The sequence below is a fragment of the Arachis ipaensis genome, chromosome B7 (assembly GCF_059453495.1).
Source record: "Arachis ipaensis isolate K30076 ecotype BB chromosome B7, ASM5945349v1, whole genome shotgun sequence".
Classification (NCBI taxonomy): Eukaryota; Viridiplantae; Streptophyta; class Magnoliopsida; order Fabales; family Fabaceae; genus Arachis; species Arachis ipaensis.
Genome location: NC_142442.1, coordinates 9,200,425 through 9,227,733, shown reverse-complemented (window position 1 = coordinate 9,227,733; position 27,309 = coordinate 9,200,425). Strand labels below are relative to the sequence as shown.

General features: G+C 32.0%; 3 protein-coding genes and 1 pseudogene across 4 annotated transcripts; 2 read left to right on the top strand and 2 right to left on the bottom strand.

Moving 5' to 3' along the window:
* Positions 1-2,133: 2,133 nt before the first annotated feature.
* Positions 2,134-6,701, bottom strand: LOC107609399 (cytosolic endo-beta-N-acetylglucosaminidase 1). Its single transcript, XM_016311358.3, has 11 exons — positions 6,134-6,701; positions 5,371-5,508; positions 4,884-4,993; positions 4,660-4,771; positions 4,483-4,590; positions 4,007-4,119; positions 3,818-3,899; positions 3,528-3,608; positions 3,387-3,439; positions 3,171-3,306; positions 2,134-2,963 (listed from the first exon to the last, which is right to left on the bottom strand). Exons 1-11 carry the CDS (start codon positions 6,497-6,499, stop codon positions 2,286-2,288), a joined length of 1,977 nt encoding a protein of 658 aa, XP_016166844.1. The 5' UTR covers positions 6,500-6,701; the 3' UTR covers positions 2,134-2,285.
* Positions 6,702-6,783: 82 nt separating this feature from the next.
* Positions 6,784-8,440, bottom strand: LOC107608129 (RNA polymerase II C-terminal domain phosphatase-like 4 pseudogene; annotated as a pseudogene).
* Positions 8,441-12,686: 4,246 nt separating this feature from the next.
* LOC107609349 (pentatricopeptide repeat-containing protein At4g21190) lies at positions 12,687-17,082 on the top strand. Of its 2 annotated transcripts, none has more exons than XM_021107257.2 (6): positions 12,687-13,100; positions 14,381-14,465; positions 14,567-14,665; positions 15,079-15,222; positions 15,876-16,088; positions 16,335-17,082. In XM_021107257.2, the coding sequence occupies exons 2-6, from the start codon at positions 14,382-14,384 to the stop codon at positions 16,734-16,736; spliced, it is 942 nt and encodes a 313-aa protein (XP_020962916.1). In that variant the 5' UTR covers positions 12,687-13,100; position 14,381; the 3' UTR covers positions 16,737-17,082. The 2 variants fall into 2 exon arrangements, with proteins under 2 accessions (XP_020962916.1, XP_016166768.1); XM_016311282.3 differs by having other exon boundaries at positions 12,700-13,100; positions 14,369-14,465.
* A 5,755-nt stretch (positions 17,083-22,837) lies between these two features.
* Positions 22,838-26,962, top strand: LOC107609690 (protein trichome birefringence-like 33). Its single transcript, XM_088494074.1, has 6 exons — positions 22,838-23,476; positions 23,781-24,000; positions 24,827-25,004; positions 25,363-25,562; positions 25,661-25,819; positions 26,349-26,962. Exons 1-6 carry the CDS (start codon positions 23,254-23,256, stop codon positions 26,686-26,688), a joined length of 1,320 nt encoding a protein of 439 aa, XP_088350200.1. The 5' UTR covers positions 22,838-23,253; the 3' UTR covers positions 26,689-26,962.
* The last annotated feature ends 347 nt before the right edge of the window (positions 26,963-27,309 follow it).

Below are 27,309 nucleotides of genomic sequence, written 5' to 3'. Positions count from 1 at the left end.
ATATTTATTTTAAAAAATTCAATAATCATTAAAAATAAGGTCCGAATAATTGTTATTCAAACCAATATGAAAACTTGTGCTTTTCCAATACATGAAGAAGTATATGCTACACGCTAGTCCATGCATGACGATAATGAAACTTCTATTGCGTACAAAGCAATAAGTTTCTTATTGGTACAATATTATACAAATTATAAACACTATATATCTATTTTATTCTTGTTTTTCTAGAAAGAAATTAGTATATATTGATTAGGCCTGATGATATATATCTATACTAGATGAACGTGCAGAAGACTATATATAGTATATACAGAATTCAATTAACTGAACATTTATGTGAAGGAAAGAAATTATTCATAGCAAAGAGAGGCATGTTTGTGGATATGAATGTCTCTCTCTTACTCTGGATTTTCTCATAAGGATACTTCAAAGTTTGGATTCCTTTTGGACCTTGTTTTTTATCTTTCACATTCTCCTACACTTTTTGGAAGATATTAGACATACCCTTCTGACTTTATTTATTTATTGAAGTTCAAACCCTAATAACATTCTTACTTTTGTATGTCAATTATACTTTTGCATTTCCGAAGCTTGAAACTTAGATGCTTAATTTCAAGCTTGACTTCAGTATATATATATTATTTAAGTCAGTTTTTAAAATGGTTATTTAGACACTTAATTAATATCTATATATTTTGAATGTAGAAATTAAATATTACACAAAAATATTTTTGCCGTTTTGTGGAGACAAAGAAAGTGATGGGGGGAGCCTCATTTCTATTTTGAGGGCTCGAGAAAGATGCTTCCAAAACAAGAGTTTCAGTTTTGTCTTTTTTGGAATTCAGATGCTACTAACCCCCCTTCACCTTTTCTTTATTGACTTTCTTCTTTCTTTCACTTAAGGCAAAGTAAGATTTTCTCACACTTTGGCAATTTGCTTCAACACCAATCAAATTAGATTTTCCTGTTAAATCAATAATCTATTAACATAGTGCAAGTGTGCAACTCATCATGATTTATTCATCATTGTCAAACGAGATTCATATGGTGGAAAACACAGTAAAATAGCGTTTCAAGTTATTTGGATATGTGAAAAGAAGACCAACAGAGCACTCAATCAGAAAGGTGAATGAGATGAACAAGGAGTGAAAGACAGAAAAAAACCTAAAAAAATCATCCATAAAATGGTCAAACAAGATCTACATGTAAATAGTCTCTTTGTAGACATGATACATGATAGAACTCAATAATATCGTTTCATCTATATAGCCAACTCCACCTAGTAAGACAAGACTTTGTTATTATTGTTGTCAAACAAAATTTATATGTATATCCTTTGGTAATTAAAATTACCTACATTTAATAGTTCATATATATAACATACATAATAGGTAATTTGGTTCTTATTATGAAATATTTTTTAACATTTTGTATTAATTGAGTAGTATAAAATCTTAGCTTTCTGTCTTAAGCTAATTAAGAACACCCAAAATATTGTTTGACACACATTTTATATTCCGATAAATGGTAATACTTAGGAGACAGTATCTAAAATAATTATCTTATACAACATAATATTTTAATATTTATAATTTTATATACATAATATCTGTAATTACATATTTATTACATCTAAAATTATATAATTATTTAATGATAATTAATGAATGTTAAACAAGACAATTTTAACTGTTTAAACTGATTTTTTATTCTCAACCAAATATTATTGTTATATTCTTAATTCCGCATATATAGTAGAAATGTAAGATGTGTTCTTAGAAGCTTTAAGTATACATGCATTTAACATTAATTTCTTTGCTTAACCAATAAAACTATGTTAAAGGTCATTTTATAAATAGAACTATGAGCAAAACTGTACTTAAAACCATTAAAGATGAAGACCTAAATTTAAATTACTTGTGTTAAACATAATCCATACATAATGATATTTTTTTATTATAAATTATTTATTACTTCCTTATTCGTAGATATCATTATATCGAATAGATTTATTCATTATAAAACCTACATTAAATAAATTTCACACCCCATTCAATAGTAAATTAGAATGAACTAATTTAATATTCAATATGAAATGGATAAGAAGAAATTTCAAAGAACGAGTAAATATTTTGTTTCCTTAAATATGGTTGTTGGGCTAACCAACCTTATTTATTGAACCTTGTAGAGAATAAAACATGGTTTTTGGATGCCAAATCCAAATATAAATAACATGGATACATCATTATTAATTTGTTGCAATGAAAATTAAAGAGGACACTCTACACCTCCAATTGATAATATGGAGACTCATCCAACTTCTGATTTGTGCCATCAACATTGCAAACTTGTATAATAAACTTGAAGCTAGAAGTGGCAGAAGGAACTTCTAGCTCAGAAACATAAAAAGAATTCACATGTGCTACTCCAATGTACTCTTTCACTTTTGATTCATTTTCCATATACACATTGTAGTGTGAAAATACAGAATAATCCTTTTCTTCCTTCAGCTTCCATGAAATTTTAACACTAAGGAGTTTTGAGTCACCCTTAGGACTTGATTTCAAATCTATGTATTCACCATTCACTAGCCATGAATTGGATACGGGAAAACTTGGCTTGTACTCTGAAGGTGTGATTGTGACATGACCAAGAATAGCAGAGTAATCCGTGACGAGATCATGGTCTAGTCGTCGCGAATTCAGTGTCAGTTCATGATCCTGCCTGTAACACATGGCGCGAATTTCTGTTAATGTGTATCCATTCATGTCGATCGTGAATTCGTGCATAATCCATTCAGTGGAAGATCCATTTTGCTCAGTTGTTGGGACTATTTTGTCAAATTTTTGTGAGAGATGATTCACCATTTCTTGTGGTGCAGATAGAATAGACACATTTTCATTGATGGTGGAAGTAACATTGAGCACTAATCCCAACAAAGAATTGCTATCAGATTTCACCTGCATTAGTTTAGTACCAAATTCACTTCCCTAAGAAAGAAGACTAGTCGATACGGATTTTGACCGAATGGTTCGTGTTTGATTCAACAATAACCATGAATCCATGATGAACATTGAATCTAAATTCTAATCATTATGATTAAAACTTGCAGACATATTTGATGTGCATAAGTTTTGTTTTGTCAGTAGTTTAAGAAGATTGCTTACAGAGTAAGTAACTCGGAGAGGCAATTTGGTTAGAAGGAGCTCTGCTTGAAATATTGTCTTCTGGAAATAAGATTTCGCTTTCAAAGTTCCTTGGAATGTAATGTTTGCACCTCCACTGTATGATTTTTCTGTCAAGCTACAACAATTTATAAGATAAAAAAAATTATCATTCTAAAAATGTAATAAGACAACATAAGACAGTGTTTTATGACTTACTCTACAAGAACTTGAATGGAATTCACAGTAGAATCATCAAACATGAGTTGTGGCTGCACGTGGATATGTGAGTTAGGATAATGAAGACTTGGCTATGATATACTGATATACATGTATAATATGTATATATATGATGAATACCTGAAGCCCCTGTGAAGAAAGGTTACACCAGGTAGCATTTGAGATGTTTATTCCATCAACTGTAATATGATTACCACGTCCCTGAAAAGTAATAAAGAAATGCCAACATTTCAATTATAATGAATGTATTATTACTTCTCCATGTGATTTTCAAGTCACAAGTTCAAGCTGTGGAATCAGCCATAGATACAATTATAAAGTTCAGTTGTTTATATTACATTCTTTGGATATAACCGTTTTTCGGATCCTGTGTTAATGCGAGATATTTATGCACTGAGTTGTTGATTAACCTGATCAAAATTTGAGTAGAAGGGTAGTGCTACTGGATACTTTCTCACTAGTCCCCATGATTTTTCCACAAGACCCCACCATCTGCATACAGATTAAATTCTTGAAACTTTATTACAAACAGCCCAAAAATAGTAAGTTACTATGTATTAACTTATGGTAGTATAAAAAAACAGTTAACAAAATGTTACCTATTTTGAGCAGTCTCAAAATTTGGTTCTTGCTTAGTCTCATAAACCCATCCAGGAGCAAATATTGCAGCAGAGACATCTGCTTTTTTTATTACATCAAGAGCAAAATTTGTCTGAAACGTACCATAGTATAAACACATTAAAACAGATATATAATAATAATAATTCATATACTGTAATGCTTGCACAATATACATTGATTAACTTTGAAGGAAAAAAATATATCTAGTGTTACTGTTACGGTAGTCCAGCTCTCAGATTAGGTTTAAAGCTGTGGCAGGTCCTAAAATGTCCCTCTTAAGAACATGCCGGCTTATAAAGAAGGCAATTTAAATCATATTCACGTAGGATCCTGGATATATCTTGCACGAATTTTCTCAAGATTCACCGTCCAAACACTATATATATACAAAGGACTTAACACATACTCAAGATATTTTGGTATTGGACTAAAGTGAGAGATAGTTGACACATACATTCCACTGTCCACCACCAAATGTGCCTCTTCCAAATACATCAATCCCCATGTAAACATCATACTTTCTATCACCAGCAACATCAGCAGAAAGTTTTGGATAGTTTTCCTGCATGGTATTATTTGGTTAAAAAAGAGCGGAAAAAAAAAAAAAGTATTGTATGAGCATAAGCATTACCTCCCAGGAATAATTGGCAAATATTCCATCACATATATCAAAGAAAGGCTTATTGTATTTATTTAGTTGATTCTGATAATTTAAGCTACCATCATCAGTAACGCTGTCGTACCTACATGAATATGAAAACTAAAGTATGAGCATCAATTTTAGGCAGCATCATTAATTAATGTGAAGAAAATCAAAAGAAATGGTGATCTTTGCACCTTGAAATTAATACTCACCAAATTACTAGTGATCCAGGCACCGAAGAATGCATGGTTAATGTTAAATGGTTGACAAACTCTTTCAGATTAGGAATCTGAACACTGTCCAAGTCTACCTCCATATTTAGCTGCAATAATTTGAGTACTACCATATAAATTATTGAATAGATTACCAAAAAAAGTTATTACTCCAGTCAAAGATCTTCAAAAAACAATTATGTTTCAGTTTCCTAGCAAAAATATGCATGATGAAGGAGAATTTTTTCTCTGTGTATTTATTTCTAAAAAAAATGTTGACACAACATCACAATATAGTGTTTTTTAAGCCCTAAACTCATTTTCCTAATAAAATAGGTATCATGAATGTGAAGAAAAATAACTTATCAAATTAGATAGGGATAAATTACTCCAAACTCCAAAGGTTAAATGCCAAGTATATCATGAAAAGGTTAAGTCATAGGTGTGTAATATGGCATAATTTGAGAGGACAAAAATGTAATTTTACCAGCCATCCATCGAAGCCTAACTGAGAAGCAAGCTCTGCCAAACGCTCTGCATAGATTTGAGCAGACTCCTTTGTTGAAAGCAGTTCATTACAAACATCCCTTCCTCCTTCCCCTTCGGTAAGGAAAGTTCCCAAAACCTCCAACACATTTTTAGTTATAATCAAAATCATCAAAGCCCAACTTATAGGTCTCTGAATAATTCATATGTACACTACACCATTTAATCTCTGATCATTCAAGCTAAATTCTAAAACCAATTTATCTTCTAAGCTAATTGTTATGTGGCCACTAATATTATGTCACAACTCATAAGTAAACAATATTGAGTAGTACTAACTAACTAAACAATGAAATTTGCTTAAGCAAATGAGTCAAATATGTAATAAAAATTAATTAGCATTTTGAAATTACTCATCTCAAAAGTTTAAACGATTGAATCAGGTCTTTTTAAAATAGAAAGTTAGTAAAATAAAAAAATGAGTCTAATCATCTTTAAATTAAGATAGTAAATTATTATAAATTTAATAGGAATCAAATCCACTTATTTTATGACTTTACAATTGTTTTATTTTAGAGAATTTTTTTTAAACTGTTAGTCACGGACATGTAAATAGTACTAGAAAACAATAAAGATCGAACTCTAAATCTTTTAGTCATAAAATTTTTTTTATACTATATCATAAAATTATTTATCTCAAAAGTTTAAACTGTTAGATAGATGCACGTAAATAACCATATAAAAATGAAAATATGTAAGCATACCTTAACAGCATGGCGATGAGCAGTGTTAGTCCAAGTAACAGGAGGAAGAGTGACAAGATTATGAGAAAAGTAGACAAAGGAATCAATTAGATACCAATGCCACAAGGAGTAGGCATCAGAATTGGTCCCTCCTTGGACATACTTATCATCCAAATACCCACCAGCCATGTCATGGCACACTAGAATTTTGCCACGGTTAGAAGAAGAAGTTGGAGTTTGAATAAGGGGAACAGAGGCTTTGTTGAAAGGGTAGTGAAAGGAGTCTAAGTAGGAGCGAGACTCAAGCTCCTTCAATGTCTTGAGTGGGTATGATATGGGGACTGATGCTTGTTTTGGATCAAAACTAGTAATGTCTTTAGACATCATTGTAAATTTGTAACGATGAATATTGATTCTGATTTGTACTAGGATGTTTGAGGCTAGGGTAATGTTATAGATAAGAGAACTAGAGAAGAAGACGACTTAAGACCATTGACTTCACTGGTGGAACTTGTGGATATGATTCTCTTCAATTTTTAATTATTTTTTTCTCCCACTTCCCAGACAACATAACATGGCTCAGGATTTCTCACCAATCATGATGAAATTCATACCACTTTTATGAATTTATTAGTTGCACCGACAAGTGACAGGGAAAAAATGTACGTTCATAATTGGGGATTTATATATTTAAATTATTTAAATATAATATTTATAAAATTGTGTAATCTATAGAGTATTGACCCATATGCACAATATGAACACAGCAAAGTGTGTGATGCTACAAGAAAAGTTACTAGTTACTACTGCATTTTCTTGAGGACGAAGTTCTCCTCAGGTTGCTTCTCCCAAAAATAATTTGCAGCCACTATCCATTGGGGATGAACCAAAAATCTCTTCTCTTTCACTGCCCACCGAGCCTTCTCGGTTCCAGCATCAGTAGCCACCACATGTGTCACGGAGGAGTCAAGTTCCATTAAACAAGTGGCTCCCAACTGCTCAGCCATCTTCCGGAGTGATGGTAATGCTCCATGGCAGATACGGCTGAAAACAATCACGCATCCGCCCAAGACTTCCCTTCGAACTGATTTCAAAATCTGCCTTACATCTCGTTCAGCTATATCTTCTTTAAGTTCATCAAAGAATTTATAATGGACTTGCTTAAGAACTTTAAGGATTTTATTAAGTGCTCCTTCAGCTTCGTCTTCGTCACTCTTCAATTCAGCTAAAGATTTGCAATTGAGACCAAATTGCCGGCAACTTGAACCAAAAAAGTGGTATCTTTCCATCAGAATCAAATTATCTTTATGCTTCACCCATGCTTGTTCTGTATCATCAAGAATTACAACAGCACTTTCTTGCCCCAACACAATATCAAGACCCTTCTGATGCTTTTGAGTGCCATCATCTTGAGAAATCACCTTTGCATTGAAGTATTTTCCTTGAGGATCAAGCAGCTTAGCCATCTCTAATGCATAGGGTCGATCACCCATGGTGTATATGTACATGTCAAACATTTCACTTGCTTCTCTTAGAAATGTGCGGACAAAAGGCCTCAACTTGGTCATCATATGCATTTTGTCCAATTTGAAAAGGCTACCTCCAAGAGAATCTGGCTGGGAAATTAAATGCAACTCTTGAGTGTTCAAATGAGCAAGATGAGTGGAATTTAATAGAGTGTGATCTAGATCGAGCATCAGGTACAGCTTTTTATTCGCATCTGTATTGCGCAGTCTAGAGATCTCCTCATGATGGAGTCTGAGTCCCTTGTGTATGTAGGCAAATGTGACACCAGATTCACCATCCAACTTTTGGCCACAACGTATACACATGTCTCCAAATGAACCAGGATGTGTACACACTTCTGAAGTAGACTCCTCAGTTTCCTCGTCACTTTCAAACTTGCGCCTTTTTATTCTGACACTTTCCAGCTCATCTTGATTTTCATCTGGCGAAGTTGCAGCTAATGCATCATCAAGATAGGCAATGAAGTCATCAATACTGGATGAATATGCTAGAGAGTCTGCTGTAACACTTGACTGCATCTCATGGAAATCACTAATAGGAGAATGAGTAAAATTTATCAGCTCGGCCATGGGAAGTATGCAAAAGAGTGAGGAGTTGGCTAGGTTCCACGCGAGTAATATCAAAGTCTGAACTGAATTAGGGATTTGATCGGCAACCATAATAGGTCTTTCTCCACCGATTCGAGAGGGACAACCCTAGCTTCAGCCTCAGCGACAGGAAGCACAGCTGCAGGAAGATAGGCAAGAACAGAGAGAGAGAGAGAGAGAGAGAGAGAGATGTTAGGAGAAGAGAGAACAATTGAATTGAAAAATGGAGCACTCCTCTTAATTCATATTCACATATACTAAATAAAAGTAATGATCATAATTATATTCTAAAAGTTTATTTAAACGTTAGTTTTATAAAATACCTTTTTTTAATAATTTTTTAAAAAAACTTTTATAAAAATAAAAATAATTTTATTTTTAAAATTTTAGATATTTCATATAAAAATAATTTTTAATTTATTTTTTTCTCCCAACTTCCGAGACAATATAAAATGGCTCAGGATTTCTCACCAATTATGATGAAATTCCTACCACTTTTATGAATTTATTAGTTGCACAGCAAGTGATAGGGAAAAAATATACATTCATAATTGGGATTTTTTTTATTTAAATATAATATTTATAAAATTATGTAATTTATAGAGAATTGACCCATATGTACAATATGTCATATTTCGAATGTAGCATTTAAAATCATGTTAAAAATACATCTCGATTATAATCGGGATAAGTAAAAAATGTGCAAATCGGATATTGCGTATTTAAAAAGTAGAAAAAAAATCTAAAACAATCCCAACAATTATTTCGAAAGATAATAAGGTCTTTGACAAAAAAAAAATCTAATTCGATCTTTGACAATTATTTCGAAAGAACAACGAGATTTTTGTACTAAAAAAAAGTCAATATTATTTTTTTTGACATAAAAACTAATCAATCCTAAAAAAAAAAAATCAAAAATTGAATTGGATATTTTTTTTGTTTAGAGACCTCGTTATCCTTTCAAAGTAATTATCAAGGTCCAGGTAAAGTATTCATTCTTTAAAGTATGCTCATAACTAAATATCACACAGTATTCAAAATGTGTTTGAAAGCTATGGTCCAGTCGAAGTCTTTGTGTTCATTCTAAATTTTTTCGAGTTTTAAATAGTTTAAAAAGCATATATGACTCAACAAATGAATTATGTCCGATCACAATATAGTTTTTTAAGTCCTAAACTCATTTTCCTAATAATATATTGGTGTCATGAATGTGAAGAAAAATAATTTAGGGCTGGACTACACATACAAGCTTACAAGCTTACAAGTTGGCCCAACCCAAACACAAGTCACGCGCATCAACACAGATTACATGGAGCGTCACTTCACGCGTTCAACACAAACGGTTACGTATGGGAAACTCTTCCACTTCTTCCACTTCTCAAAACGCTTCGAAAACAAGGAAACCCTTCCATTTTCGAGCGAAAATCAAAGTTCAAAATATACAAATCGTTGTTCGAAACCTCCATCAAAACACCATCAAACTCTCCGTGAAGAATCTGAAGAGAAAACAAAGCAACAATACTCAACGTAAGTTCATTAAGATTCATGTATATTTTACTTTTCTTCTACATCGTTCTTCTAGGGTTTACTATTATTCTTGCTTCTTTGTTACACTGTTCTAAGTTCTACGTCGTTCTTCTAAGTTCTACGTCATTCTTCTAAGTTCTACGTCGTTCTAAGTTCTCCTGCTATTGTTGTTGATTTTTGGGGGTGTATTCCGTAGATTGGGGTGTATACTGCTTGAACTTGTAATGTGGCTTGATATTGAAGCATGTTTGACTGATATCTGACTGATATATATGGATGTATCTGAATAATATCTATGGGTGTATCTCACTGTTATCAATGTGTGTATCTGATTCTTACATATGGGTGTATCTTACTGTTATCAATGGTGTATCTGACTCATATATGCGTGTATCTTACTGATATCTCAATTAATTTGATATTGAAGCATGTTTGAGTGATACCTGACTGATATATATGGATTTATCTGAATCATATCTATGGGTGTATCTCACTGTTATCAATGAGTGTATCTGAATCATATATATGGGTGTATCTTACTGATGTCTTTGGGTGTATTTTTCGTTTCAGAGAAAATGGCAGCAAGAAACCAAACAAAAGACCTTAAGTGTGCCACACATCTCCTGAGTGATAAGTTCAGAAACATGACTGAGGAGAAAGAAAGAGATCGGGCAATTAGAGAGAGTAGTGCTATAAGGCTGTCGAAGCCATCCTCTGTATTATTGAGTCCGTTTTGTCATATTAATTCTGCTGATATAGAAACTGCGTAATCCAACTGCTGGGTAGTTTGTAAATTGAACAAATGACGTAAATATTTGCCATTTATCAACAACTTCTATTCCATGTATATTTTTTTCCATAGTTAAACTATCTGTGCTGGTAAACTGTCTGTGATGTATTCAAAAGCTGTATTACAGGTGGTAAAATATGAAGGAAAAAATCAAGGCATATATAAACGCAAATTATAAACTGTTACACCCAACGCAGGTCTAATAATACACCCAAGATTGCATAAAATATACACCCAAACTGTCTGTGCTGTATTCAAAATGTATGAATTACATGTACTAAAATATGAAGAAAAACATCAAATCAAATATACACCCATAACCTGCGAATTTTTACAGCTTTTGTTCTATATGAATCTATATATGTGTCTATATGTAAATTGTCAATGAACAAAAATACACCCAAAAGAACAGTGCGTTTACACCCATATTCTATAAAACTATACACCCAAAGAGTTATCCCCTGCTGCTGGTACCCTGAACTGATAATTCATAACGTGTCCTTGATATTGGCTGGAATTTGAATGCGCCGCTGATGCAGCATCAAACAGGTTTATCTGAATATAACACTCACACATTAGCTAACCTATTAACGAGAAAAATAAACTCAATCGCCACAAATGATTGGTATGTTTTGCTTGGTCTGATACCGGCCTCCTCGTTATTCTCTATTGTACGACGAATGGACATGCTTAGTTCCCTGTGCCGTTTGAGCATCTCTGCTTTGCTTGGACAGCAAGGGTGTGAATGATCGAGCACAACCTTTGAAATAATCCAAGCACCGACATCCTTCAATGTGTGTATATAAATTCTTGCAGGACAGTTTAAACCGGCTGTAGGATTGGTCTTCTCGGTCGGAGATATTTTAGATTTCCATTTTCCCTCTCTGCTACATGTAATCAGTTGATTCTTAATCTCGTTTCCCTTCCTATTTGTGCACCGAACTCTTGTAGAGAAACCTGCAGCCTTGGCGTAGTTCCTGTAAAATTTTCCAGCATCTTCAAGGGTGGTAAAGGTCATTCCAACCTTCGGAACAAGCTCGTCATCAACAACCGAGAGAGGCTGCACAATACACCGTGTCATAAACTGTGAATACACCCATAGATATGATTCAAATACACCCAATCATGCCTAATATGATACAGCTGAACCGCAACAACTCAACTACACAATGACCTTTAAAGCCATAAACTGTAAATACACAGGCTGCAGAATACACCATGTCAAAAACTAAAAACACACCCAATCATGTCTGATATAATACACCTGAACAACAACAACTCAATTAAAATAACAAAACCAGTAGTGTAGATACACCCACACTTCTAGCAAAAATACACCCAAAAAAAGACCTGATCTACACCCGAGCGTCTGCTATAAATTCCAGGTAATTAATCACAACTAATACATTGAATCGACAGATTCATGTTAACGTGTTAGTTTCACAGTCAATATTCAGCAATTTTTCAACTACATAATGCTATACAAATTACTGAAAGAAAATTCATTATGTAAATCAAACCTCAAGAACTTCGTTAGATTCAAATTCATAATCCACTTCGCCTGGATTCAGCTGAGAATCTGAGGTGGAATGATCCATTATCTTCAAAACGAGTTCAAACTTTGATTTCAGAAAACAACAAATCAAAATAGAAAACGAAGCTCGAGTTGCAGAGAGAGAAAAAAGTAACGTAAACGAAGAACATACCAGTGAAAAATGGAGAGGAAAAGAATGATGGAGAAGAACGAGGGAAGACGCGCGAGAAGAAGAACAACCAAATCTCAAAATAACGAAAACGAAGAAGGAAACAAATATTTTAAATTTGGTAGTTAGATATACGCGGGATCTTATATAACGCGTGTAATCAACGTATGTGGAGTAGCGCGTATTTTCGTTTTATTGTTTAATGAGCTTGTAAAGCATACAAGCCCTAATGGCTTGTATGCAGAGCTTTTCCGAATAATTTATCAAATTATATAGGGATAAATAAATTACTCCAAAGTCAGGATAAATGCCAATTATAATTCGGTCTATTAAAAAAAATAACGATTTCAAAAACCACGTGAGAACTACTGAACCGGCTGAAAACTAATTGGTCGGACCGAACTGAAATCCGCCGGTTTACATCAAATGACACTTCTTTCAGAATTGAAAATTGACTCTTCAGAAATCAGAACCTTACCATCAACCAAAATAAACCTTAGCTAACCTCCATCACTGCCTCCGCAAGGAGTGGGACACTGCCACCATCCGTCGCACTCAGGAGCTTCCCCCTTCATCTTATCGGCGTGCTCCAAGTCTCCAACCCTTGTTCGCTCTCACCGATCACAGCTTCTTCCTCGAGGTCAGCTCGGCGTCCGTCGTCTTCGTCTGCCCAGTCGCGCTTCCGCCGCCGTCCGTCGCACTCAAGAGCTTCCGTCCTCGTCTGGTGCTCGTGCTTCGAGTCTCAAACCCCTCTGCTCGTGTGGTCCTCGTGTGGTTGTCATCTGGTGTTCATCTGGTCACCGTCGCGCTCAACTGCTCTCAGTCATACTCTACCCATACTGCTCAGATCGAAGGTCAGTGTTCCCTACATCATCGCTTCCCCTGTTCTCTCTTTTCCAGATTTTCCGTCTCCCTGTATTTTTTCATGTTGCTGAATTGCTATTCAAGTAATTTGCCTTGTTGCTGATCTAAATGTTGCTGTAAATCGTAACTGAACTAGGATTGTTAAATTTATTGCTGTAAGTTGAATTTGTTGCTGAAAATATCCCTGAGCTAATTTTTGTTGTTGATGAAAATCATCACTGAGTTGAATTTGTTGCTGATTATCATCCGCTGAATCTTGAATTTGTTGCTGTTTTGCTGAAATAATCACTTAGCCAAATTTTTGTTGTTGCTGTAAATCATCTTTGGAGTTAAACTTTTTGTTCCTGAAAATTATCATAGTTGAACAGCCTATAATTCATCACTCCTTAATTTTGTTGCCGGAAATATCATTGAACTAATTTTGTTGCCGAAAATCATCACTTTGTTGAATTTGTTATTGATTTTCATCACTGGAGCTTGAATTTGTTGTCTTGCTGAAATAATTACTTAGGTACTTTTTTGTTGCTGTAAATCATCTTTTAAGCTAAATATTTTGTTGCTGAAAATTATCATAGTTGAATTTGTTGTTGAAAATGCGGTTCATGCTCTCTGCAACCCGGAATAAAATTGTTCAGTTAAATTGTTGTTCCCATGCTCTTTGTTTGGTTTTTTTTTTTTGCTAGAATTTAAAAAATGTCATCTTCACAACTCAGTTGCTGTTATGAATTATTCTTGGTATTGATTTGTGAAAAATACACAAATGTAGATATTAGATGCATACCAAAATGAAGAAAATGTTGGTCAAGCTTCAAATTTGTCCTATGAAGATATAGATGCAACTTTGAGATCACCCCTTGAATTTGATTTACTGATTATGTTATTTTCTGCTCTCTCTCTTGTTTATTTAAATTGAGACTTGTTTATTATCTCTTTTTGCATCCTTAGTTATGTCTAAAGATTGATACTTAATTGTTATTAATATATTTGTGAAGACATGCATTTTAAGTTTTAACTTTTGATTGTAATTTTATTTTTATAATTTTACATTTTTATTTAATTATGACAAGGTTAACCGGGTGAATCAGTGACCCACCAGTTGAACCAGTGATCTGGTTGTATGACTGGGTCAATTACCGGTTCTTTTCTGATAACTATGCTGTTTCTTTCACTTTTCTCGATGCTTTTTCTGTGTTATATTGGAAACTGAAACGAGCTGAATTGCTCTTATTGTTATGGTGTTCGGTGTTCTATTCTAAAGAAAGTTCTTCAGGATGCATGCACTGAGAGTTTCTCCTTTACTTATTGCTAAAACATTTCAAGCAATGGGAATTCCATCAAGCACACGAAGCCCTGCGGTAAGATTTGGGAAGTGACATTACTACGATTGTTAAAATATGCAAACTCTTCCAGCTTCAAACATTTTTTTTTGTCTGAATTTCTTTTGTTGTGATTTCAGGTGTGTGCTGCAAAAGGTCCAAGGCCGCGCTATCCACGAGTTTGGAAGACCCATAAAAGAGTTGGGACCATTAACAAGGCTGCTAAGCTTGTTGAGACTGTAAGTTCTTAGTTTAATTTCGGATCAACACCATTTCTATCATAAAAGTTCAGCATGTCGACAAATCTACCATGAATAAAGGAAACTAATTTTGTACAAAAGACGAAAAATTCTGATTTCTACCATTGGAAGTCTGGAATATTGACAAATCTACACATGAATAAAATTAAAGTTTGAATACGTTTGTCGCATAAACCATCTTTCGTAGGTACAAAACTAGTTTCGTCCATTCATGGTTAAATTTGCCAGTGATTTAAAGTTTCATAGTTAAAAATGGTAGTTTACTCTTTAATTTCTGTTCCAATTTTTTCTTCTCACTTGATAATCACGATACTAGAAATTTTCTGATTGATTTTTTCTTAGGTGATTTGGATTCTTGGGAAAGTTAATGTCTCTGTGTGGCTTGTGTGTAGATTAGACAGCTGTCAAATGTCAAAGAGGAAGTTTATGGTGCTCTTGATTCCTATGTTGCTTGGGAATTAGAGTTCCCTTTAATTACTATGAAAAAGGCACTCAAGACTCTAGAAGATCAACAAGAGTGGAAGCGGGTAATACAGGTACTTAAACAAAGAAATTTTATCCATGTAAACTTTTAGATAGGGTTTGTTTTTAGAGAGTGGGACTGAGACTAGGAGATTAAAATTCAGTATTGTGTTTGTTGGCCAGAGACGGTAACTAAAATTTTAGTCCCGAGATATAAAATTTTAGTCTCTTCAGTACCTCCAGAAAGTGAGGACACGGGACTGAAATTTTTAAATGCAGAAATTGAAACTTTGATAACATTTCTTCTCAAAAACACCTTCATTTAACTTTTCAAATTCCAAATCTATCCGTCAATTTCCATGTTTATCTTAAACAGAACATAATATTGAGACATAACACACTAACACAGTCCAATACATTTTACACCAAACGCAATACAGAGATTTAATTTAGTCTTTGTCTCTCAGCCTTTGTCTTTCAATCTTAGTCTCTCAGTTTTAGTCTCCTTTCCAAACGCAGCCTTAATGCCCTTGTCTTCATTCATGTTGTATTCACCAAGTTGTTGGATGTCTTCTTCAGGAACCAGAGCTATTTAATTTATTTTGAGTTTATTCTTTTAATTTTTGTTTCGTTTAACCTTCTAATGTCTTATGTTGCTGTGTATACTCGATCTGGGGATATCCTCTAAATTAGTTCCTGCGTATGCAAATTACCTATGGAACTGTAGGTAACAAAGTGGATGTTAAGCAAAGGTCAAGGTAGGACTATGGGAAGCTATTTCACATTATTGAGTGCATTAGCAGAAGATGATCGAATCGATGAAGCTGAAGAGCTTTGGACAAAGTTATTAATGCAGTATATGGAAAGCTTGCCTCGTAAATTCTTTGATAAAATGATATCTATCTACTACAAGAGAGGCATGTATGACAAGATGTTTGAGGTATTATTCTGATTTGTGATTTTATGTCAATATAAATAATTTGCACCTTTTATAATCTGCTTACTAGTCATGAAATTCCTAAATTCTAGGATATTACTTGTTATTTAGGAGGAAATGATAATTACAAGAATAGAAGATAAATAAAATTCAAGAGCTATATAACCAAGACAAGCTAATTGCTAGAAAATATTCAAACTCTAAATATCCACCAAATATCACCCTGAAACAGACATGATCTAATTGTAGGTTTTTGCTGATATGGAGGAGCTTGGTGTTCATCCTAATTTGACTGTCGTGCAAGTGATTGGAGGTGTCTTTAAGGAGGTGGGCATGTTGGACAAATATGAGAAGTTACACCAAAAATATCCGCCACCTAGGTGGAAATATAGATACGTCAAAGGAGGACGGCGTATAAAAGTCAAGGTGTCTGGTCAACCTTATCAAGGCAACTACAGAGAAGGGAATGAGCATGCAAAGGCGAATGGTGAACCAAATTTGGACTTAGACGACAATGATACATCAGAAGAGACTTCAGAGTTAGAGGAAGTTGATGAACAATTCAACCAGGACGCTAATGCAAGAACCATGGAATCTAAACAAATATCAGTTGATTCATTTGAGACTAAGGAATCAGTTTTGGATGTATAATAGTTGGGGAAAGATGATTTAAGATAATTCAATACTTGATGAGTTTCCATTGGCAGTTATTTCTGTCATAGTTGGAATCTATTGTTTACATGCCTCTATCATGGAATGATGGAAAGTGTTAAAGGGTATATAGAATGGAGATGCTTTTGAAACTCATTAAGGATATAGAATGGAGATACTCTTGGACAAGAAGAGCATGCTTTTGAAACTAAGGTATTCTACAATGGGAAAAACCAAGATGTGATGTTCTTCTCTAGCCAGCATCAATGAACTTTTGTAGTCATGATTATAATGTCATTAGTTGATGGCTATATACCAAGTCTGAAGATTTTAGCTCTTGGCACAGCAATTTATGTTCTACCTCATACAATGACACGTATTAGTACTGAATCATCTTGTGTTAAAAACACATTAAAAATTATACAAATCCAAATAAAAAATTAACAAAAAAAGGTTTCATAAATGGTTAAAAAATATTACACGAACAATGAGTACTAAAAGTTCCATAAAAAAATAACAAAGGAGAAGGAAGGATAAAATTAGTAGTAAAGAAATACATAAATTTTCTCATTTTTTTTTATTATAAATGAGAAGGAAAGATAAAATTAGTAGAAAAGGAATAATTTTTTTTAACTACTACAAACGTAACAATTGAATGCAAAAGTTTCCATTTGTTACTTCTGGAGAATGAGTGTTTGAACATAGAATCAAAGTTGCAATCAAAGAAAAAAATATAGCCAAACAAAGAAAAATATAGCCACACAAAAAATTGAGACTTCAAAATGAAAAAAATGAACATATTTTTTGTGATTTCAATGTTAAACCATACACACCCTAAAAGAGTATGTACTTAATTATCTAAAGTAAATCTACCTAATTTTCTGGTATCACTTTATTCATAGAATCTTTTTAATGTATTTTAAAATACTTCATAAGTTATTTTTGGTAATATTTAGTTGTCCTAAAAAATTATCTCAAGTGAAAAACGTAATTAACTATATTAAATATAAATCTACATTGTTAATTGATAAAATAAATCTTAAGGTAGGTTCTATCCAAATATTTAATCAACAATTAACAAAGTTAACTAGTTAAGTAATGTTTTCATTAAAATAATCCATTCATATTATTAACTTATTTTTTTCTCTTTTCATAAAAATGATTTTTTCATATAGTGCTAAATACACATGGTTGCTTCTTGCCTGCTAATGAACTATAATTTAAATGGCATAATTTTTTCATCTTTACTTAAAAATCTCATTCACTCTTAACTTTAAAAAAAAAATACACATAATTACTTTGAATTTTATTTTATTTTTTTCCCCGAGGGACATTCATTGTGTTGATTTATTTATTTTCTACTATTCAAACAGTTTATTAAAAAGAGTAAATGGTCATACTCATTTTTTAAATTGATCCTGAAAGATTTTTTTTATTAAATTCGTTTTTAAAAATTTTTAAGTTAATCACTAATTCATTTGTTATTTTTTTTTTTTGGTTGACTGTGTCAAAATTTGCTACCATGACAATTGGCATGTTAAATGACACTAACTCACATCCAAGAGTTCTAATTATCTTATTAATATGATAAATTTATGAAATTAAATCAAATCAAAACTTAATTGAGGGAGAGATCTTGAAACATTAGAATCCTTTAATTTAGAGTTAATTTGATCTATTTTCATAAACTTATCATATTAGCTGTCAATTAAAACTACTTAGTGTATAGTGTGGTGTCACTTAGTGTGTCATATTAGCAAATTTTGATGTTGTTAGCAATGAAGATGACGAAAGAACTAATATGACTACTTAAAATCTTTGAAAGATGTATTTAATTAAAAAAAATTCAAAGATCAATTTAGAGAACAAATAATTTTTTAGAGACTAATTTAACCATTTACTCGATATGCAAATTTAAATGAACTATTACTGTAATTTATATTAGTATAAAAAGTTCATATTTATTTATTTTTTGGGAGGTTGGGGGGTTAATATTTTTGGTCTACAATACACACTCACACTCACTCAGACTATCCACTTCCTGATGTTAACAAGGACTTGAACCCTTTGCAGCTCTCTAGGAGGCCAACAATTTCTGCACTATGCCATTGCCTTAGCTGCGCGGGGAGAGGGGGGTTAAATTTTTTTCTTTTTGGTTGCCTATTGTATACTTGATAAACTAATGATTAATTTATTATTGATCTGAGTTCTATTTAAGAGTCTATTGCTCACCAATAGCAGTGTTTGCGGTGTGGTTTTGTTCGGTTTTAAGGAAAAAAGTCATCCGATCCGAACGCTTAATCTATGTGCGGTGCGGTTTGGATTGGATGAATTTTTTTTTGGAAATCCGATCCGATTCGATCCAATTACAAGCGGTTTGGATCGGTTTGAATTTGCGGTTTTTTAAATAAAAAAATTAAATACATATAACAAGTCTCAATATCAAATTTTAAATAATCAACAATGACATAACAAGTCTTAACAATATCTTAAAAAGCCAACGATAACATAACAATAGAAATAAAATTATAGGTTAGTTAAAATAAATAAATAACATTTTGAACATAAAATATTTATTAAATAATAATAATACATGAATAATAGAAAAATGTATAACAAATTGAACATGTTATAAGTATAATTGTAAATATAATAATAAAATAATAATATTATAGCACATTGTGCGGTTTGGATTGGATTGGATCGGTTATAAAAAGTAGATCCGAAATCCGATCCAATTCAGCGGTTTGCAAAAAATAAAATCCAATCAAATCCGAATTAATGCGGTTTTAATCGGTTTTCGGTTTGAATCGGATTGGATGAGCAGTTTAATTTGGATCGGTTTAAATTTGAACACCCCTACTCACCAATAAATTACTGCATGCATAAGTTGAAATTCGAACCCTCCGGCCTCCGACACTTATTCAAAAAGACGAGTGAAGTAACTACTCGCCGAATCCAAGTTCCATTTGTTTTCTTGGAAACTACCATCTTACACAAAACTCTGAATGCAATATGGGCCTTTTGGATATGGAAAATGGGCTTTTTAACTACAAAGTAATATACTCATAATAGCCCAACCTTCCATTTGTTGGGCAATCAAATAGTAACGACCCTAATTTAGTATCATCATATCATGACGGGCTGGGCTCTAGGCCTTCTCAGCTTTTAGTCCAAATGAAAGTTTTAGATAAAAAGTTTACTGAGTTTTGGGTTATTCCATTAGATCAATAACCACTTTGATATAAATTATTCTCACATGGGCTGATTGGAAACTTTAAAAACAAAAAAATTGGGGAATCCCAACTAACAAATTATAATGGATTAGATCTATAAATAATTACAATAATGGATTAGGAGAATCGTTAGTTAGTTAGAAGAAATAATGTTTAGTTTAATTTATGTTTAGTTGATCCATCATCTTTGACATTTTGTGAATGTCCAACGTTGTAACAGCTGCACAGCATATATAAGTCCGAAATTTCCTTAGTTTTGGTGAGAATCAGAGTAGCCGAAGCAGGTAATAAGTTCCAAAACGAAAGCTAAATGTGACCTAATCACCCTCCACCTAAAGGCTATAGTCCAGAACCATTCATTATTCATTATTCATATATTTGGTACAATTATTTATGTATATATATGTAAAGTGATTATGATTATTGATCTTGCATGCACCCTTAGCTTTGAAGGCAAGCAATACTTATAAGTTATAACCACCATAGAAATTGAAGTGCTTCTCTCTTAGTACCACACTATCTATATCTCGATGCTTCTTCGTTACACCCTTGTATATATTTCTTAGCGCTTGTAATTATCTCTCTTTCTTTTGTTTCTATCATTTTCTTCTGTCAATTGTTATAGTGGCATAAGTACATGCACATGCTAAAATTATCAACATGACAAGTTGAATGATTTATTATCTAATACTAAGTATATAACCAATAATTCACACTAACACACTTTAATCAAAACTCAGGGAAAAAAAAGTATTATTCCCTCCACAATGTTTTTTTTTTTTCTACTTTCTCCCGCGCCATGTAATAATTTTCTTTCAAGGTTCTTATTTTAATCTTGTAAAAAGCATGCAGCTTTTTATTTATAATAGCAAATTTTTCCTGTTTATGTTTTAGGTATAGGAAAACCAATATTTAAACAAATTTACCTTTATTTGATATTTGTTAAGGACTTGTGAATTTCTTTGAACGTGTCAAATGGTAAGTATTTGGAGGTTTTATTTTCACTGTATTTTAATATAGGGTAAAGTATATTTTTTATCCCCAAAGTTTGACAAAAGTTTTAAAAATATCTCTAAATTTTATTTTGTTTCAATTTTGTCCAAAAAGTTTTCGATTTGCATCAAATATATTCTCGGAGGCTAAATTTTCAAAAAATTTAAGACCAATATAACAATAATGCATGAAAATTATGCTTGATTTGCTTGTGTTGAGGGATTGTTCTGAAATTGTTGTTGAATCGATCTTAAATTTTTTAAAAAATTAGCCGTTAGGGGTATATTTGATGCAAATCGAAAATTTTTGAGATAAAATTGAAACAAAATAAAATTTGGGGATATTTTTAAAATTTTTGTCAAACTTTAAGGACAAAAAATATACTTTACCCTTTAATATTTAATACACTAAGTTTTGGTTAAATATAACACAGTAATAATTTAAGAGTAAAATAAAAAAAAAAAAAAAAAGAAAAACAGGGGTGATTTCATGGCATATTTTATTCTAAAAAACATTAAAAAGATAAATAAACAAAAATGTCAGATGATCCTGAAATATTATTCGTCCATAAATTCTAATTTGCTACATGTTTCCCTATTGAAGAAATTTCTCATGATTCAAGTATCAAAGTGCAATTTAATTACCACATAAAAAATAATAAAAAGGAAATTCCTAATAAGTATCTTTTTGATATATTAGTAGCTTCACCATGATCTTCCAGAATATTTTACCTAGACAAATGCAAAATTGAGGTTCATGTAAATTAAAGGATGGTTTAATTAGGATTAAAGAAATTGTGACCATATGCATGTGAGATAAAGTCCACTTGGCTCAATCAAGGGCATACATATACCCCACCTTACCTCAATTTGGTGTTTGTCTAATCAATTCGGAGAAAGAATATATGATGAGAGAAACAAAGTGGCGACAAATTATAGTAAAGCTATAATACACATTTTTATTCAATTATCAAATTCCAACTATATATAACTCTAATTTGTTCGATTATTTTACACATCAATAAACGGATTAAATAAATTTTTTGGTTAGGTGAACACACTAAATAATTAATTGGCGGTCTTTGAAAACAACAGCCATAGCGTCAATATAAACCATATAATTATATGATTATACTGAACTAAACTTATTAAAATTTATATTAATAATGTTTTAATTAACTTAGTAATGACTAATGAGCCAATACCATAGTTGTTGTCTTGACCCATTTTCATAATGGCATTAGATATAATAATATATAGTACCCGACTTTTTTCTAAAATGAATAGTACTTATTAGCCACCTTCTAAGCAAAGCAAACAGAAAGTAAAACTGAATAAGTAACCTATCATTGCAGTTTAAATTATTTTTCGTTATAATCTCATTTTCATGCTTTACAATAGAAAGCTTTTTGAAAGTTAAAAAGAAGGTGAAAACTAAAGTGAAGTCGATTTCACGTGAAATTGATATTTATAATCGTTAGATGATTTGACTGATATGACTAAATTTTCATCTAACAGTTCTCAAGTATCAATTTCACATAAAATCAACTGCACCTGAGTTTCCACCTAAAAAGAATTCCATATTCAACTCTAAAATAAAGGGGGAAAAAACTATTAAGTGTAGTTTATTGTCGATAGATAGATGTTGATTCACTGAAGCTTTGTTAAATACTAGACATAACTTTAATTATCAATATATATCATTCATATATAGTAATACTAAAATGAATAATTAAATTACTGCTATAGCACTATGTTGTCATCTGCTGATGCCATCTTTTTCACATCTCATTTACTAGTCCATTCTACCTACTACTATATAATGCCACATTCTTAAAGTATAATCTATTAATTAGTTACACAAGACTTAATTAAGCAACAACGGATGAATTTGTGATTAATAATTTTTGACATACTTGAAAGAAAGAAAAAGAAAAGGCCAAACTATAAGAAACAATCAACAAACCCTAATAATTAAACACAAAATTATGGTCATCCCTTCTTTTTTTTATCCTCCATTTCCAATCATTGTCATTAATTATTTATGTTTAATAATAATTCCTCATTTTGCCAACATGCATGTTTTTATATTTGACGGCAGAAAATCAGTCTTTTTCTTCGTATTATTCTATGAATTTCTTAGAGAGTAGTGATTTGCATGCTATAATAATAATAATAATAACAGTAATGAGAGAGAGAGGAGAGGAAAAAAAGAAAGGGGAAGCCAAGAAGAAGAATATCGAAAACTGGTAGGAGAAGGTGGGTTTTTGGTGTGTGCATGCAAATTAAATGAAGCCACCATTCTCACCACCTCCTTCTTCTTCCTCTCTTCTGAGTCTGAGAGGCAAGGGTCGCCTCTCTCCCTACCTCTTCACACTCTTTCTTTTCATCCTCTTCGTTGCCGTCCTCTATGGCGAAGATTTCATGTGTATCTTTGGTGAACAACTCCAACTTTATTCCACCGCGGACACATTTTTCGCTTCTTCTTCCTCCTCTTCTTCTTCCTCGTCGCGTGAGTATTATTTCATTGTATTATCTTCTTTCTCTATGTATAAACAATGATAAAAATTTATGTGTGGTCAACATAGTTAAGAGTTGTTAAATTATTTTAACTAAATTATTATTTAACAACTCTTAACTAGTAATTTTACGTGTACATAATTTTTTACTTCAAAAATAATTCTCTCGGAGCCAATATTTTTAGTATAAAAAATAGAGAATTTGACTAGTATTAATTTAAATATAAAATTAAAAAAATTTATCTCATGGAATAACAATGTTGGTTTGATTGTTATGTTGTTGCGCGATGATTAAAGAGAGGGTGAAGAGGGAGCGGAAACTGCCATTTGCGGTGGGAAAGACGGAGGAAGGATGCGACGTGTTCAGCGGACGGTGGGTGAGGGACGAGATGAGGCCGTTGTACGAGGAAGCGGACTGTCCGTACATACAGCCTCAGCTGACGTGTCAGGAGCACGGTCGACCCGACACCGGCTACCGGCAATGGAGGTGGCAACCTCACGGTTGCGATCTACCCAAGTAAGTATAATAGAAAAAACATTGTTTCTTTAAGTCCTCATCAGCGTAGTTGAGAGTTGGTTAAGACATGATCGAAGTGAAGCTCACGTCAAATCTTTTCTATTAATAATTAGAACTATTTGCCCATTAGCCATTAGGTTTTTGCTTCAATGACGTACGAAAACAAATTTTCTAATATTTTAATATATTTTAATTCAAAAAATAAGATTTGCGTATGATAAAAAATTATAAATGTAAGGACATATGAAATATTATATATTTTTTTATTTTACTAACTTCTACTTCTCATAATGTGAATAAAACTACTCTCATCTCTACGGGACTATGATAGTATATCTGTTTGGTGATAAAAAGAAATTTTTTCATCAATATTGTGTATATATACGAGTTTAGTTCCTCAATCCTCATGATGTAGTGACTAAAATTTGAAGGCATCTTTATTGCTCTTCAAGAATGATTCCATTCGTTTCTGTGACATAATTTGAAGCCATAAATTACAAAATAAAGTCAACTGCAACAATGGGCCGAGTGGATAGTACAAAAAAGGCTGTAAAATCCATCAGGCCCATCTGATAATTACAAAAACAAATTGTATTCGGATCCAAGAGCGACAAAAAATTACAAGGAAAATAATGTAAGGTATACATTAGTCTTTCTCCAGTCCAAAAAAAAAAAAAAACACAGTAGTCTTTCTGACATTTGATAAACCAGGAAAAAACTGATTTTATTTTTGTGTTGATAATTAATCCCCACATAAAGTTGGAAGTAATAAACTAATTAATAATGCAGTGAATAATGTTATGTAAAAAAAAAAAAAATACTGCAGATTCAACGCGAGCATGATGCTTGAGACACTTCGAGGGAAGAGGATGATGTTTGTGGGAGACTCCCTGAATCGTGGTCAATTTGTTTCTTTTGTTTGCCTTCTCCATCACCTCATTCCTCCTCATCAAAAGTCCATGCAAACCTTTGATCATGATTCACTCACTGTATTCACAGCCAAGGTATATAATTATTTCACCTACCATATTCTTATGCTGTTATTCGAATAATGTTACATAATCAATAAATATTATTATTTTTTATTAGTAGTAATTTGTATTTAAATTTATATAAATTTTGCATATAAAAATATATAATTTACAATTATATTTATAAAAATTTTGTATATATAAATTAGTACAGTTTTGTATTTATATTTTTCAAAGTTTATACACATAAATTAGTAAAATTTATTTGTTAAAGATAATTTAATATTTATGTTCGACAAATAATGACCAAAAATAATAAAAATTGCTAGTTTTACAAGAATTTATTTTTTTATATTATAATATTACTAACTATTATTATTATTACTACTAGGAATATAATGCGACAATTGAGTTCTATTGGGCACCATTTCTTCTTGAATCAAACTCAGACAACGCAGTGGTTCATAGGATATCAGATAGGGTAGTGAGAAAGGGTTCAATCAACAAGCATGGTCAACATTGGAAAAACGTTGACATTATGGTGTTCAACACTTATCTTTGGTGGATGACTGGCTTGAAGATGAAGATCTTGTATGCCATGTTCTTCTTCTTCTATTCAAATAAATAACTATATATTTTCCCCATTTTATTTATTTGATCTTTAATTGAATTTTTGTATTATATAATAGGCTTGGATCTTTTGATGATGAAGTGAAAGAGATAGTGGAGGTATCAACAGAAGATGCTTATCGTATGGGTATGAAAAGCATGCTTAGATGGGTGAAGTTGAATATGGACCCCAAGAAAACTAGAGTCTTCTTCACCAGCATGTCACCTTCTCATCAAAAGTTAGTATTATACCTCACATATACATTTAAACTTTAATTAACCTTATTGGGTTAATTTAATATGCGTATTTTCATCCATTTAGTCAATGATTCTCTAGTCAGTTGGCAAAACCAACTAAAAATATGTTTATAAGACAAAAATTTGGTCTTTATGTCCGAGTTATGCTAAATAATTTAAGAATTAGTTCGATAATAATGGAATACTCACAAAAAAAAAAAAAAAAAAAAAAAACATAATGTATTTCTACATCATATAATAAGTTCTAAACCTAATTATCTTAAAAGTCAAATTTTTGTGATGATGAAAACAAAAATGTGTAGATTAAAAATTAATTATTAAATTAATCACTACATCAGCTATTATATATTTATGTATAAATTTAATGTGTTATTTAATTTATTTTCAATATATATTTTATATTTTTAACACATATTTTATACGAATAATTGATTTGATAGTTAATTTTTTTATGTACATATAATACTAAAAGAATTTTACACTTATTGATAGTATGTTTATACATGGCAGAAGTATAGATTGGGGAGGTGAAGCAGGAAAGAATTGCTATAATGAAACAAGTATGATTGAAGATCCAAATTATTGGGGCTCAGATTCTAGGAAGAGCATAATGCAAGTGATTGGAGAAGTGTTCAAAAAATCCAAAGTTCCCATAACATTACTTAACATCACACAGCTATCTAGTTACAGAAAAGATGCACATACTTCAATATACAAGAAGCAATGGAGCCCCTTGACACCAGAACAATTAGCAAACCCTGTTAGCTATGCTGATTGTGTTCATTGGTGTTTGCCTGGCCTTCAAGACACTTGGAATGAGCTTTTGTTTGCAAAGTTATTCTATCCTTAAAAAAAAAGGGGGTTTTGATTTTTGATTTTTGAATACTCTTGTTTGTTTTGTGTCATTGCTTAAATTGTATATTAACAATGTTAGTTATTTTGTGTCCTAAAAGAAGAAAAATTCATTCATCCACTTTTTGTACTCCTAAGTTTAAAAGATGACTAAGAGGATGTCAACTTAAAAGATATTTTTTAATGGAGAATTGTAAAGATGGTATAGATTTTGCCAGTTTAATTTTGTTACCCAAGCAAAAAATAAAACTGCAAAATTTTCTTTTGGTTAATCCTAGAATAATGATGGATACATAGTTATTATTTGGCATTAAAAGAGTCATGTTAATATCTTTATTATTACATGTTTATCATTTTAACTTTTATTTTTTTATTTAGATCAATTAGATAATAGAAGTATAAATATGATCTTATTATATTCGTAAATCATGACTCAAATTAGTAGTTAGGTAAAACTCCTCATTCACTAAATTAGTGAGAAATTGAATAGATACTCATACATGAATTCAAGTCTAACATACATTAGGCTGTCCTAGTGTATAAGGATGGCAACACCATCCGAACTCGCGGGTACCCACTCCGTCTCTACCCGCTCGAAACGAGTAAGTATTTGCCTCGC